Source organism: Temnothorax nylanderi, unplaced genomic scaffold (assembly GCF_030848795.1).
Source record: "Temnothorax nylanderi isolate EJ_2023f unplaced genomic scaffold, tnyl_v1.0 TNYL_tig0124_pilon, whole genome shotgun sequence".
NCBI lineage: Eukaryota > Metazoa > Arthropoda > Insecta > Hymenoptera > Formicidae > Temnothorax > Temnothorax nylanderi.
In genome coordinates, this window is record NW_027249186.1 from 417,501 (window position 1) to 433,729 (window position 16,229).

At 33.4% G+C, this 16,229-nt stretch overlaps 2 protein-coding genes across 4 annotated transcripts in view; both read right to left on the reverse strand.

Moving 5' to 3' along the window:
• LOC139776620 (bifunctional polynucleotide phosphatase/kinase-like) overlaps positions 1 to 1,558 on the reverse strand; it is a 1,575-nt gene extending 17 nt beyond the window's left edge. The window contains exons 1-3 of the mRNA XM_071713426.1: positions 1,034 to 1,558; positions 828 to 889; positions 1 to 741 (exon numbers count right to left, since the gene is read on the reverse strand). The exon at positions 1 to 741 is cut by the window's left edge and continues 17 nt beyond it. Coding sequence (XP_071569527.1) covers positions 738 to 741; positions 828 to 889; positions 1,034 to 1,252 — 285 coding nt within the window. The 5' untranslated portion in view covers positions 1,253 to 1,558 and the 3' untranslated portion in view covers positions 1 to 737. The remainder of the gene's footprint in view (positions 742 to 827; positions 890 to 1,033) is intronic.
• A 5,436-nt stretch (positions 1,559 to 6,994) lies between these two features.
• On the reverse strand, positions 6,995 to 15,489 carry LOC139776615 (F-box/LRR-repeat protein 4-like). 3 transcript variants are annotated; one of them, XM_071713421.1, is made up of 8 exons: positions 15,398 to 15,489; positions 12,366 to 12,599; positions 12,144 to 12,252; positions 11,602 to 12,052; positions 10,565 to 10,705; positions 8,467 to 8,823; positions 8,040 to 8,382; positions 6,995 to 7,898 (listed from the first exon to the last, which is right to left on the reverse strand). In XM_071713421.1, exons 6-8 carry the CDS (start codon positions 8,696 to 8,698, stop codon positions 7,586 to 7,588), a joined length of 888 nt encoding a protein of 295 aa, XP_071569522.1. In that variant the 5' UTR covers positions 8,699 to 8,823; positions 10,565 to 10,705; positions 11,602 to 12,052; positions 12,144 to 12,252; positions 12,366 to 12,599; positions 15,398 to 15,489; the 3' UTR covers positions 6,995 to 7,585. The 3 variants fall into 2 exon arrangements, with proteins under 3 accessions (XP_071569521.1, XP_071569522.1, XP_071569523.1); XM_071713420.1 differs by having other exon boundaries at positions 10,639 to 10,705.
• Positions 15,490 to 16,229: the final 740 nt, after the last annotated feature.

Consider the following 16,229-nt stretch of genomic DNA (forward strand, 5'->3'; position numbering starts at 1 on the left):
TCTACGGTGACCTAAATTTAAACGTGAAAAGAAATTAAATTATTTCAATGAGTTCTCGAATCGTCCCCAATCAGAAATAGATATATAAGTCACGTAGAAACGAATTTCCTAATTCGTCTGAGTTATTCGATACAATGTTCTAGTTTAAATGTGACACTACTTTGTAAAATGTTAAGTTTTATTGTTTTCTCTACTCTACGATCAATATAGCAATCTTTATAAATTTCTTTCTTTCTAAATAAAAATATTCTACACAATCGGAAAACTATTTTACAACATGAGTAAAGAACGAAGTCAAAAAGCGAAATAATCAATTTTGACGCGATTAAAGGGGATCATCAATGGCGATTGTATTAAACTCTAGTCCATACTGACTAAGAATCGCGGATTATGCGTGAAAATTGTAGAGTTTCTTGACAACTCTTATGTACAGATGGATTCAAGTGTTTCTGGCTTCACTCATCTGGTTCCATGCTACTTGTTCAGCATGTCCGTTCATTACCAGTTCTTCAGTAAGGGAAATTAGCTTTAAAAAAATCAATTAATTTCAATTAATTTGCGCATCTGCAAAGAGATTCTCGAAGATTGGATAATAATAACTACTTACCTCATAATTTTGTATCATAAAATAAACAGTTGCATAAATATTAGTTTGAATGCGACCTTCAATCTGAGTTTGGGCAGCAACTCCCTTTAAGGAACAATTTTGTACCACATTGTAAGCTTCTGTCAACCATTTACCTGCAAAGGAGTAACATCAAAGTATAATTACATATCCAAAGATAAATAATTTTGAGTAGAGATGTATATATCTAAAATCTACTTACATGTAGGAGTTGATAATAATCTCGTTGATTGGAATGTGGCTTGGATCAGTCAACTCGCGAAACTGTAATATAATAATAAATCGATTAGAATTTTCGGAAACATCACTTCATACGATTCTTTCACACGATGACGGTTAATGTTAATTTCCGATTATCTTATTATTATGTTTCGCGTGTTCTATACTTGTCATGACGAAATATCTGACCGAGACATTGCGCTTCTTGGCTATCTCAATGTATCTCTTTCTCGAAGCTGGATCGGGATTGGTATTGTCTATAACTATACTTTTTCCTTGATTCAAGTATTGTTGGACTGCGGCAATGCACTTCTGCCAGCTGCCTAAAGTGTCTCTGTTGACGTATCCGTATTCCTTTAGATAATTCTTTGCAAAATGCGATTTTCCGGAGTCTGGACTGCCGACCATAAGTACCACCTGTTAATGGATATCTATAAGCACGAGGAAAGAGCGGGCCTCTGTTCACATTTGACGTTCACGATGATATTCGTGTTATGCACGATGCTTCTGTTGAAATTGAGGAATCACATGCCGGAAAAGTTTTACTTAGGTATTTATCATTAAAAGAATACTTTGTATAATTCTCTTTTATGTTATTTTTTTATTTTTTCTTATTATTAGATCATGGTACAAGAGGAACAAACACATTTTTCCAGCGAGTAGATGGGAACCTTTTGATCCAACGAAAAGTTACGACAAGTATACAGTGTCGGATAAAAATAGGAAGAAAGATAAAATCTGATAAACTTAGATTCAACGAATTGTCCAATTTCGTTTAAAGGATTCAGATTCAAAGGACTGTAAATATTATAACCAGATAAATAACTTTGTTTCATCGTACAATTGATATTCATTATACAACAGATTGTAATATATATATATATATTACAATATATATACATATATATATATATATATATACAATGTATATATATTGTAGCTACATTGTATTTTTAAGGACTGTGATTTTAATTCATTCAGTTATGTGATAATATTTAATTCATTTACTCGATTATGTAGCTCTATTAAATTACAGTCCTTTGAATCTGAATCGTTTAAACGAAATTGGACAATTCGTTGAATCTAAGTTTATCAGATTTTATCTTTCTTCCTATTTTTATCCGACACTGTATATACTTGTCGTAACTTTTCGTTGGATCAAAAGGTTCCCATCTACTCGCTGGAAAAATGTGTTTGTTCCTCTCGTACCATAATCTAATGAGAAATAACATAAAAGAGAATTATACAAAGTATTCTTTTAATGATAAATACCTAAGTAAAATTTTTCCGGCATGTGATTCCTCGGTTTCGACAGAAGCATCGTGCATAACACGAATATCATCGTGAACGTCAAATGTGAACAGAGGTTCGCTTTTTCCTCGTGCCTAATCGCAATATTACATACATTAAAATAACATGCCAACATTGTGATATTGCTTCATAAGTTTTATCATTTAGTATCTCTTTACCTTAGTTACAACACGGAAAAAAATTTAGCTAAATTTAGTCGTAAAATAGGGATAACTAATTTTTTTGCAGCAAGAGCTATATTTTTTGCAGCGAGAGCTAAAGTTTAGCAATAGTAGCAAAACCTTTTGTTCTCGCTGCAAAAAATGTTAGTTATCCATATATTACGACTTATTTTAGCTATAGTAGCTAATCTTTTTTTTCCGTGAATAAAATCGTAAAACGTATAATGGTGCGGTAATATAAGAAAGATCCTCCTTGACATACATTAACTGATCTGCCATTACTGTTTTAAGCTCGCTGAATTCACGCTTCAGAACTTCTCTAAACATCTCTGAAGAAGCTGATAGATAGAATTACCTGTATGTGAAAATTTAATTTATGCAGTAGAACATTATATATCACGCCAATGTTACTCCAAAAGTGACACTGGAGTATTTTAATAACTTAAAAATTCTCTAAATCACTGAGACATTCACCTTTCTTCATTATAACACTCCGACGATAGCCAGATCCATCCCAATAACTGAATGTGATCTCAATTTCTTCTTCCTTCCACGCGTTCTGCTTTCTAGCCCATTCTTGCCTCAATTCTTCCTTAAGTTTATTTTCCTCCTCCACCTTTTCCTTATCTGGCAAGAAACTTGTATCTACATCTGGATTTTTCTTAATCTTCTTAATCGCGAGGCCATCGGATTGCTCATTTTCTGATTGCGGGGATTTTTCGGCATTGTCTTCGTCCAGATTAAAAGACAAAGCTTGAATATGTCTCTTCTGTTTGTTCTTTTCTTTTCCTGCTCTTTTTTACGTTCCTTGTATCAAAGCATGATATGTATGACTAGATGACATTCAGAGCACTGAGCAAAAATCACATAACATTCAGAGCACTGGGCAGAGAAATCACATATATATATATATATATATATATACTAGCTGGTTACCCGGGCTTCGCCCCGGAGGACATATGTAATAAGACACGCAAATAGTCTCTCTCTCTCTCTCTCTCTCTCTCTCTCTCTCTCTCTCTCTCTCTCTCTCTCTCTCTCTCTCTCTCTCTCTCTCTCTCTCTCTCTCTCTCTCTCTCTCTCTCTCTCTCTCTCTCTCTCTCTCTCTCTCTCTCTCTCTCTCTCTCTCTCTCTCTCTCTCTCTCTCTCTCTCTCTCTCTCTCTCTCTCTCTCTCTCTCTCTCTCTCTCTCTCTCTCTCTCTCTCTCTCTCTCTCTCTCTCTCTCTCTCTCTCTCTCTCTCTCTCTCTCTCTCTCTCTCTCTCCCCTCTCTCTCTCTCTCCCTCTCTCCCTTTCCCTCTACCCCTACTTCATGTATAATTCTTTGAGATTCAATCAATTATTTCCCAAAAAATTGGAAAAATTATAAAAATCAGTTTCCAAAAAGATCAGTAACAAAAACTATACACATCATGGCGCTCCCCGGAAAATTCTACCCCTACTTCATATACAATTCTTTAAGATTCGGTCAATTAATTCCCGAAAAATTGAAAAAATTTCGTTACCGGCTTCCAAAAAGATCGGTAACGAAAAATTATACACTTTATAGCACTCCCCAGAAAATTCTACCCCTGTTTAATCTATAATTCTTTGAGATTCGGTCAATTATTTCCCGAAAAAATAGAAAAATTAGAAAAACCGGTTTCTAGAAAATCGATAACAAAAAACTATACACATAGTGGCACTCCCCGGAAAATTCTACCCCTATTTCATATACTTTTGGTAAAAATTCGGTTCAGGAGTTTGAGATTCGGTCAATTATTTCTCGAAAAATTAGAAAAATTAAAAAAACCGGTTTCCAGGAAATCGGTAACGAAAAACTATACACATAGTGGCACTCCCCGGAAAATTCTACCCCTATTTCATATACTTTTGGTGAAAATTCGATTCAGGAGTTTGGGCTGGGCGTTGATGAGTGAGTGAGTGAGTGAGTGAGTGAGTCAGTCAGGACATCTTCCTTTATATATATAGATATATATATCTATTAAATAAAATTAACTAATCAAGTAAAATATGTTTTACCTTATTTAATTCCCATTCGTAGCGACGTTGCAGAATAACTCCGCTGTTGCGTATCAAATTTTTATAATTGAGGTAATGGATCTATACGGATCTACAATTACATTAAATATATTGCAGAGATGCTTTTGTCAAATTACAACAATAAATTATTACATATATTACATTGCATAGATCCACTACCTTAAAATGGATTGACTGTAACATATTAGGATTTAATATTTAATCCTGGATCAATCACATAATCCATTTATTATATATATGCATGCCTTCGTAGAATAAATTAAATAGTTATATATCAAATTAAACAAAAATATATATATAAAATATAAGTAGGTAAATAAATAAATACAATTATATGTGTATATTTATAGTATTGCAATAATAGAACATTAGCAATTTGTTACTGAGTAACAAACACTTAGTTTTATTCTCTTATCTTCCCTCTTCCAAAATGTCATTCAGTATTAAATATTACATAAATTGGCGCAAAAACGTAATATATATATATGCTTACAATTAGAGATATGTTCAGTAATGCAAATACTACGAACGAAAATAAAGGGAATGTCTTGCAATATTTTACAGTCATTTAGTATAATCTATTTGACATATTCCATGTAATTTGTTTTAAAAAATTATGTTTGTGTTCACGATCATTAATTGAAATTATTTGTTTTTATAACGTGCCAATTATATAGCCTAAACTTTTACAGTCTGCCCATATGTATTGATAACTGCCTTTATACCACTTTAAAGTGATATGACGTGAGATCCAATATAAGTAAATGTCATCTCGTGAAACAGAAAAATTTTTTGTAGCGATTACTTTTTAAACTCGATCAATTTCGCATTACTTTAAATTTTTGTATTTGAGAAATATAATATTTAATTTTAATACACCATAAGATAATTTTGGAAGGATTACGTACAATATATGTAATATATAGTACGAGATGTAGCTATCGAAATTTAAATTATGTTCGTTCAAGTGCACGAAATATTAGCAATATTATGTTTGAAATTTATTATTCCTTTCGGATCTCACATCATTAATTCTTTATTTCTCACCTACTTGAGGCGAGACTCGATATTCGAAACGATAAATCGAAAATATGGGCCTTAGATTTTCTCAATCGTTTATCAATTGTTACTCATTTATTTCGCATTTTTATTAAAGTTCTGCATGCTTGTACTATCTACATTTAAAGTAAAATTTCTGTTGTTCGCGAGTACAGTTTGAATTATACGCAGTTGATTAAAAGCTTTTTTTTTAATTAAGAGCTTCTGACTAATTAATATCTTTTTTGTTCATAATCGAAGAAATTATCACGTATGTAAATTAGAATATATTATATAAGATAGTAAGTAAATTTTAGACGTTAGTAATTCAATAATTAATTAATTTAATTGCTATATATGAATGGTCCTTCGCGACGCGGTCGTGTTTCGGGAAAGACCGTAAAATTATTGCGTTTATCTGCCGGCTGTAATCAGCCGGCAATAGAAGGAGTATTTCTCCTTCCTGTCTCTGGCTTTGCCGCCAGAATGGATTTGGCCAGAAAAAGGGTAAGGTTAAACTGGCCAGAAGAAATAAGAGAAAAAGGATCTACACAAGGTAGGTTGGTGTTCAACACCACCAAAATGTAACGTAATACATACATGTAAGATAATATTTCTTGCACATATATGTATGTGCATGTAATCGCGGAGACAGAAAAGTGATGACGTCTTCAGTTTAATCTTAGTCGCGAACTTAAAATCTTTTAAACTATTGAAATTTTTAATATATACTTCCCTAATCTCGGGTACTCGCGGTCGCGACTAATTAATACTAATAACTTAAACAATAAATTAAATAAACTAATAAATAAACTAATGAATACAGGTAGGTAGGAAATATATGATGCGATAGGTAAATAGGATATGGATAGGTTATAAAAATATGAATAGGTAGGTCAAATACATTGACAGAGAAGTTCGGGTGGGTAGAGACTAGAAACACGGAAAGATTATAATTTGAAAATATAATGTGTTAATTATACATATATACATATAGATTATGTATGTCAAAAATTTGAATTATAAATCCTGAATATATATAGCTATACGTAATATTATATAATATTACATTATTTAATTGTCTTATTACTAATTATATGTAATAACTTTTTTATTTATTACATAATGTGTAGTTCTAAAGTATATTAAAAATATGTGTGTATGTGTATAATGACTTAATTATATGTAATATCAATTATAATGAAATTATTTCAATAAAAAATTGTAAGAGAAATTATACACTGAGAAAAAAGAGCTGTTGCTTCAATTAAAGTGCTATCACGGGGTGCCAAAAACATAAGTAATTTATTCAATTGTATTATTGTTAGACGCGATATATGGATTATTAAACCAATAATTAAATTATTGATTTAATAATCCAGATATTGGGTCTAATAATAATACAATTTAATAAACTACTTATGTTTCTGGCACCCCGTGATAGCACTTTAATTGAAGCACAACAGCTTTTTTTTCTCAGTGTAATAAAATTGAAATTATGTAATACTAATATGCCAGATATACGAAATTGACAAAAGACGATAATACAAAATTCGCTAAATTAGCACGTTTAATAAGTTTTATATTTTTTGCTTCCTCATAGAAGAAGCTATATTTTCATAAACTTCGTACATGGACCTTTAATCGCATATAAAGCTAAGTCTAATCAACCAAATTTTAAAGAATTATATATAAAATAAAGGTAGAAAAGACCGAAGAAAAAATTGTTTTTCTAGTTTTTGATGCCAATGTGTTCAGAATGTTCTAAAACGTCGGAAAATCGTAATTTTATAAAATGTCCGTATGTATGTATCTAAAGACTTTGTGACATTTCGTTGGCCTAGCCAGAATAATCAAAAAACAAACATACCTATTAGATATAAACAGATTCAATCAAACAGTCAGAATAAGCTGCTATTAATAAGTTATAAGAAGAAATTTACTGACGAGATTTTAATAATTTGTATCATTTTGAATAGCATGCGTTTTCTACTGGTTTTTATGTCGAATTTCGAAGAATAATCTATAAGTCTCTGTTTATTTTATTTGGTAATGACATCTATATTGTATTTTAGTAAGAATTTAAACACACTTACTCTCAAATCGGTTGTACTTTGTTGAACTGACACTTATGCCGATAGTATAAATAACTTTCTATGGGGGGTTTTGAATCAAATTCGATAGAAATATTCACGTATATACTTCCCCGGTTAACACATGTGGATGACTTTTCTTCCATTGGCTAATCAAGTAGGGGCTAATAGAGTGGTCCAGGAGCTGGAACTGTTGCAATTTAGGACATTGCTCGAGAATAATGGAAACATTTTCAGGTGTTACAAATTCCACGTCGTCCAGATATAAACGTTTCAAGTTTTTGCACTCCGCTAGTAATTTCAAATTGCGATCAGTGAGGACAATATTACTCAACCATATGTCTTCCAGCAGTTGACAGGAGGAAAGCAATCTGCTCAAGCTATCATCCAAGTCTTCATCCAAGTCGTATCTGTAACAAGAATTATATAATTATTACAGAACTTCAATCACAAAAATAAAATTGAAGTAACTTTTTCAAGAATCTTGCAAGAGAAACAAATTTTAATAAAGAATACGTAATACATATTTCGAAAGAAAATGTAGCACATACATTTCCCCAAGATCCACTGTTCGTAAATTCTTACAGTCAGCAAGGGAATTAATACCCTTCGATGTAATTGCACTTGTTTCATATAAATCTATTATTTGCAAGTCCCGACACGAATTTCCTAACTCTATTGCAACGGTGTCGACTGGGGAGTCACTGGTATCCCCCATAAGTAGACAACAGTGCAAATATAATTCACGCATCCGTTTATTTTTTTGCAGTATTTTGCAAAAACATTGAACTTCTATATTATAAAGTGTTGTTTTAAGTTTCAACAGTTCCAGGCTCTCTAGATTTTCGAGACATGAAAGTCCTTCATTATCAAAATGTCCCTCCAGCACCAACTCTAAAAAAAAATGTATTGGTCGCATATATGCAACTTGACAATAATTTTGATATTTGTATAATCTTTATATATATATATATATACCTTTCAAATTTTTGCATATCTCTGAAATTTTGAATAGGACATCATTGCCGACAGATCTGCATTCAATGAATCGTAAGTGCGTTAAATGCCTGCCGCAATTCTCAAGAAATTGCACGAAATGCGAAGAAGAAAAGTTGCTTAATGTAAGATCTAATTGTTGCAAATATTTACATTTAGGTGTAAAGTAGCAAAGTATATTATAAAAATTAATAGGACAACAGATATTTTGCATGTTCAAACGTGTATACTATATAGTAGAGGGTCCCGTGTTAAATCATTGAAGCGCTTATTTACTTGGTTCATAAGGCATAACGTCTTCAAGTCTAAGTGCTTTAATATTTCTAGAATTACTTCATCCTGCAAAAGATAAAACACAAAACTTTAGTACATGAGATAACATTGAAATAAATATTCTTATGAGAAATAGACTTCTTAGAATAGGGGAGACCGGGGCTAAAAAGTCTACGGGGTAAATACGTCTAATCAAATATCTCGAAACCTGTATATTGTGCGAACTCGCTATTAACACTGTAAACGCTGCTTATGGTACCCATGTGACCAACGGAGTTTCGGCAGGTTACCTGCCGTGTTATGATTTTTACGAGGGCAAACGTGTTTTCGGAAGGTGAAAGTGAAATTTTCTGCGCGTGGAAATTTTGTAATATCTGCAATAATATTTGCTCTCCAAATCTCGAAGTACGTGATTATAAAGAGTAATGCATGCTGAACACGAATCCAGTGTAGTTTTTTCATTATCGTTGATGTCTAATATTTCATGGGCGATCAAACCTGAAACTTGTGTTTGGGGCTAATCAGTCTACAAGCACCCGGGGCTAATCGGGCTAATCTCATCACTGTGGCGCGTCGGGCGCACGACTTCAGCTCACGGCGATTTCAGGTTAGGTTTCCCTCGAGCGTGATTCTGTCTTCCCTTGCACGTGCGTCAGTTTGTGTAAGAGGGAAATGGTACGCACGTATCGTCGCAAAACGGGTGTTTTGGCCGACCGAAAAGATGGCGGACCGTTGTTTTCGAGATCGCTCGCGCTCACGGCACGTCGGCGAGGTACGGCGAGGCACGGCACGGCTCTGAGATCCCGCGATTTCCGTGCGAGAGTTGACATGCCGCGCGCGCGGTAGATCGTCCCGACTCCCGACCGCGGTAAATTGTTGTTGTTGGTCCTTGTGTCAGTGACAATCGCGCGTGCGACCGCATCGTCCAGCGTTCGCCGCATCGTCTCGGCGTCATTGTCGCCGCCGTTGTAGTGGTGGTGGTGTCGGTGGTGGTCATCGTCGTCATCGTCGTCGTCGTCGTGGTGGTCGTCGTCGTGGTGGTCGTGGCCGTTGTCGTCGTGGTGGTCGTGGCCGTCGTCGTCGTGGTGGTCGTGGCCGTCGTCGTCGTGGTGGTCGTGGCCGTCGTCGTCGTCGTCGTCGGCGCGTCGAGGAATCGGCGCGAGGACGCCGTCGAGTCGGTAAAATGGTCGCGCTCCACCGCGAGCTTTTCCAACCCCCCTGTCGCTATTTATCGCTCCCCCGCGAGAAACGCGGCTTGGTTATGTTGCTCGAGGGTCCGCGCTGATCCTATGGCACCGGAACGCCGTCACGCGTGTTCCCCGTGGTTGCCCGCGTTGACAATGTGACGTGCCGTTGGGGAGTTTACGATTTGGTTAACCTCTGTATTCACGTGCCTAAATTGTTTTATGGAATAGGTAAAACAATTATTTTTTAATAATGTTTCGCATAAAAATTTTAAATAAATTTTTATATTTTTCTCTTAAAAAACAATTATTCAAATGTATCCTATCATTTTTCAGGATTAGATGTACGTATATGTATTGAAAATGCAGTGTGACCGATTAGCCCCCGGGGGGGGACCGATTAGCCCCGGCATTTTTGAGATTTCAATTTTTCCACCGTTGTCGTTTTTGCTCTATACCGGTTAAACAAAGCGACGTAGATAAAAATTTCCTTAATAAATTTTGTAGCTAAAGGTTCACTCTTTACAGTGGTATACCACATTTAACTTCAATTATTTATTTTGTTGATAAAAATCGGCACCGAAAAAAACCAGACTGTTTAGCCCCGGTCTCCCCTACTTTACAGAAAGCGCAGAAAAACTGTCAGGTGATGGCTCTTTGGATTCATCTATATACGATTCATATAATCAGGGATTACCTTCCTAAGAAGTACAGATGTCTTTTCATTCCCGAAATTATTCTTATGAAAACTGTTTTCTACATCGCTGCAAATAATGTCGGAACAAATTTATTTTTATTATTAACAGAATAAAGAAAGATTGAATTCCCAGATAGCAAAACGTCAGTTATATTTACGAAATATGTGCGTAAATTCGTGACGAATGTTTGTACAAACAACACGTAAAGCTGCGTCTGTAAATGCTCAGCAACAGTATTGAATTTGTTTCAAGCAATAGTCTATTCATTATTTGTTATATTTTGGTAGCAACAGTTTACGCCCGGAAGCTCCATTGGCTATATAATTTAAATATTATTGATGGAAACAACACATTTTTGCTGCAAAGCACCATAAATATGAATTCTATAGAGCTACGATTTCATTCGTTTTTACGTAATGTTTGTGGCAACAATACATAAACTGTTTTCAGCAATGATTTGCACACTCACGTTTTGCTACCTACTTAAGGACGTTCTCCGGTCCTTATACTAGAGAAAATCGATTTTCTTAGGATTTTCTTGAAACTGTGAATATACGTTAATTTAGGTGTGCTTTATGCGTGGTATAAATTTCAGTACCTCTTCCGGTATAAAAAATAAAGATACTGAGCCTCAAAGTTTCAAAAAAAAAATTTAATTTTAATTTTTTTTTAGTTTTGGCATTTTTTCCTTATAGAACTCGACGAGAGGAGCAACTTTGGTCCTCTTGGCCAACCTCGTATCTCTTACCGTTTGGCCTGGAAAACCTTTTCATTAGTAAAAGTTGAAACTTTGAGGCTCAGTATCTTTATTTTTTATACCGGAAGAGAGGTACTGAAATTTATACCACGCATAAAGCACACCTAAATTAACGTATATTCACAGTTTCAAGAAAATCCTAAGAAAATCGATTTTCTCTAGTATAAGGACCGGAGAACGTCCTTAATGTTGACAAATGTAATACCTTTTACAAATAATACAGTGTTCAGGAAAATTCTTTTGAAGATGGTCAATATCCAAATGTGCATTTTCGTAATTTGCTGTTAGATTATGGACATCCTCATGGTGAGAATACATGCAGTTAAGTCTTTTTAATAGATCAGTTAAACTCTCTTCAGGATTTCTGGGAAGGATCAATTCTGACGTTCCGATAAGCATCACAGCGTCTAGCTTTGTGTAGTCTAATATACTGCGCTTAAATTCTAGTTTGAGTATGTTGGTTTTAAAGTTACACAGCTGTAAAGATGGGGAAAATAGTCTTGATATCGGAGGCACAATCTGAGGCGATCCATCCCACAATAAAATCCACCGATCATTTGAAGAATCTTGAGCCCAAATTTTAATTATGTTTCCAGGATTATATACTTCGTATATAGAGACTCTGATTGGATATACAGCTTCATGAAACTCGATTTCTATAAAGTAGAAAGTATAATTATGATTTCTTCCCAATGGAAACGTTTCTTTTTTAATAATATTTTATTTATCAATTAAAATATTACATACCCAGATGATTGATGTGTTTGATATCTTTTTCATGCCATGGTATACTTTTATCAGGTAGTTCAATGTTTGCAGGCAATGAAGATAATGAGATATCGAAATCATAAGTTCTCTGTATTAAAATATTGAAATGTCAAAATGTGTCAAATACTACAAAATCTTGTAGCATAATGTTAAATTGTGATTACTTCTACAGGACAATAATCCCGCGAAATATACGCATACCATAATTAATGTTTCTGAAAAATCTCCATATTTTGGAAATTTGGTAGGTGCCCCATGTATGTAATGTAAAGTTTGAAGTGTGACGAGATTATTGATACAATCATAATTTTTATGCTTCACAAATTGATAGATAAAGTCAACAGGATTTTCCTCTTCTGTTGAGACCCTGCCGATATAGGGATATTTACTCAAACTCTCACTCTCAAATGAATAATGGAATGTCATATTCTTTCTCTGAAAGCAGATAAAAGATATGAAGGTTATAATCCTTGCCATTTTTTGGCATAAAAACGCTAAAATGCTGCATTATATAATACTTTACATTTATTATAATTATATAATTAATTTTATCTATTATAATTATATAATATATATAATCTTTAAACATTATATAGTATAAATTGTTTTGCTTGCTTTTGCATTATAAGTATTGACATTCAAAAGTAGCACACTTTTGTCCGTTTATTAAAATACAGCATACAAACTTTATTTAGCCGAACGGTAATTAGCGCGTCTAGTGCAATCAAAATTAATTTTATCAAATAACTGTAATTAACAATTTTCAATAATGCTTCTTGAGATTAGTGAATCAATTTTGTATATTTTTATTTCTATTGAGAAGGAAGTAAAGATAATTTCGATTTATATAATTATAATTATTGTTTATTTACATCGCTTGAAAAAGACGTTCAATTTACTGTTAACCGGTTATTGTGATAAATATTACCCATATGCTTCAGTAGTCAAATTGGTACGTTACACCCTTCACGGAATGTGGGAGGTTCCAGGTTCGAATCCTGGCTGAGGTAATATTTTTCACAATAATTTCTTTATTTAATGATTGAATCGAATCGATTTAATTGCGGGGAGAGAGGAGATTTTGCTCCAACGGGAACTGTGTTAATTATAAGTCTGACAAATCTAGTCGGCGCGCAGTTTACTTATTATTGGAAAAGTTATGTGTAATACACGGAAAAAAAAATATGTATATATATATATATATATATATATATACACATATATTAGTAGGGTTGTGTGGGGTAATGTGCAACACTTTTTTTCGTTGCTCGGAAAACATATCCAAAAATCAAATTCTTGAATATATCATGGCTGTATAATGTAGAGGAAGGAAAATACTAAAATTCTGCGTGATTAGATTTTCAAAATTTTAAATTTTTTCTAAAAATTTTTCGAGTTTTCAAAAACGTCTGTTTTAGCATTTTCAAATTTTCTTGGGGTGATGTGCAACACAGGTAAAATTAAGGTAAAAAATGCATGAATATCGACATCAATCGACTTAAATGTTAAATTTGGGCTTCTTAAATAGAAATTAATCGAAATCTGGTAAACAAAAAATTTCACTGTGTTGTAATCGACCTCTGACAAATGGAAATTTCACAAAATTATTTTATTTGATTTCTTATTTATTTATCGCTTAAAAATTAATATAATGAAAGGAAAAACGCAAAAAACTTTATTTTTCATCATCTGAATCGCAGTTGTCACAAGTAAAATAGTTGCGACCTTGCATGTCGACACATTTCAAATGATAGTGTTGCACATCACCCCAAACACGCTATTTTGCGCGGACTGGCGTGACACCAACACAATGTAAGGAAATCACAAAATCGTTTTGGATTATCAAAAGCACTTGAAAAACTAACAATATAAAAATATTTACCTATAAGATGACTAAAACCAATTCACGAAATCACTATGAATGTGAAAAGCAAAAAAAACTTTCAGCTCGAGAAATTTAACTCGCTTTTCGTACAGCAAACCAGGGTGCGTGCTATCTCGCGAGTTATTTATTTAAAACAAGGTACTGTCGACACAAACACATGGCAGTATGCGGTTCTGTCAAATGTCGACATGCAGACCAGGAATCGGAAACGTTGCACATCACCCCATGTTGCACATCACCCCACACAACCCTATATATATATATAATAATTTGGCTACCAAGATCCAGCTCGGGCCGCTATTAAATTGCGATTTTAGTTTAATCTTTGATTGTATATCTATTTGATTGTATATCATATAACGGTCGTATAATTCTCATATTATTTTCATATAATTATTATATATGATAATCGGAGTATTTAGAGATAATCAATCAACTTGTTCAAAATTTGCTTATTCCTGCATGAAACATTGTGCAAGAGAAAACAAGTTTTCCAGCATTGATTCTATTCTGAAAATAGATAATAGATATGTTCTTTTTAGCGGAACTTCTTGTGCGGCTCATCTTTCCTTTTTTCTTTTTACGATGTAGAGAAAAAAAGAAAAGATAAAATGTGCGAGAAGTTTAGTTTATATATTTGTTACGCGTGATTTGTATATGTTTGCATATGTATTTATATATATTTGTATATGTGAGTATAAAAAATATTAAATGACATTCTCCATTCTTGGAAGCAAAAATGGCTGCGAAATGAGCAATCTAGTGGTATATAGAAGTCTGTGAAAGAAACTGAGCCACTAGTGCATATGCGCACTGTCTGTGTTACTATGCCACGTGCCCTAGCAATAAGTATAGCACAAGCAGTCTGTCTCGTGAAAAAAGAAATTGAGGTTAGGTAATAATGTGCTAGTGTTTGAAAATATAAACTAATTTGTAACAACATATGTATGTCATTATTAAATAATTAAATATTTTAAACAAAAAACAGTTTCTTAAAGTTTTTTAAATAAAATATAAAAACAATTTCTTTCTAAATCTGATATATTGTGAGCACGTGCTTCGTGTTCTTTTCTTTTACCACGTTAGTAACAAAGAAGAAACAAAAAAAATTGCAAAAATTGCTCATGTTTGCTGCACTTACGTTTTCTAAGTGACTAATATTTTCAAGAATGTATATTTTTTATGTTATTTATAATATATTTTCCATCTTATATATCGATATGCATAATAGCGATTAAGTCGAACATATATGAATACAGCGAATACAGCGAATAAAGGAAATTAACGGAAATTTGACGAAAGCTAAATTAAAGATTAATCGGAAAAACTAATCGATTTTTGTACTCACTGTTTAGGCGAAGTAGATTTAATTTATCCGTATAAAATGAAAAATCAAGAAAGAGAGAACATGTAGGAACACGCAGTCGGTGAGCACCACAGATACTAGACTGCGAGCAGTATGAGTTTCTTTCAGAGTAACGATCATGTAACTAGATCCCTAGGGCGGAAAGGTAAAAAGGAAAAATTTTTGCCATTAAGTTCAATGGTGTAAAACTTTTCACTTTTCACGTTTTCGCGCTAGGGAAAAAGTTACATGATCGATCCCCTGGACCGCTAACTCGACCAATCAGGATTGAGGCAAAGTGGAGGGAATATCGATGGCCATTTTTTGTATGGCATTTCATGTACGTTTACCCTATGTTCCATTGGCATATTAGACGCAAACGCTTCTTCTCACGAGGAAAATTCATCAAAAGGCTGAATTTATTAATTCAATGAATCTTTCATACGCAAGCGATTTATTATCCCAGGTAGCAAGCACTCGTCATTTTGACGTCAAATGACGTTAAAAGACGTCAAAATGACAGACTTTTGACGTCAATTGACGTCAAAATGACGAGTCTTGCTACCTGGGATGGCTTGATCCATCACGAGAATTTGAATCCAAAACGATTTAAATCGTGATATAAGATTTATTCTCAACTAACAATAAGTATCGATAATAAAAACTTAACAGATGCCTATAAATTCAACAATATACAATAATTTATACCTTCAATCATTTATTGACGATTATAAATAATGTCATGTTTTTTAGATATTTTAAAATGTTAGTTTTTGAAAAAATTTATATAACGTAATTCCATAAATTATGTCACAGTAAAAATTTTATCTTGTTA

Bases quoted from the DNA above. Each gene is read 5' to 3' on its own strand.
- LOC139776615 (XM_071713420.1), bottom strand. From the start codon at position 12,590: ATGACATTCCATTATTCATTTGAGAGTGAGAGTTTGAGTAAATATCCC. The intron at 12,253-12,365 runs GTATGCGTATAT...ATTTTAATACAG, and splicing joins TTTCAGAAACATTAATTATG to AGAACTTATGATTTCGATAT. The intron at 12,053-12,143 runs GTATGTAATATT...TCTACTTTATAG, and splicing joins CAAACACATCAATCATCTGG to AAATCGAGTTTCATGAAGCT.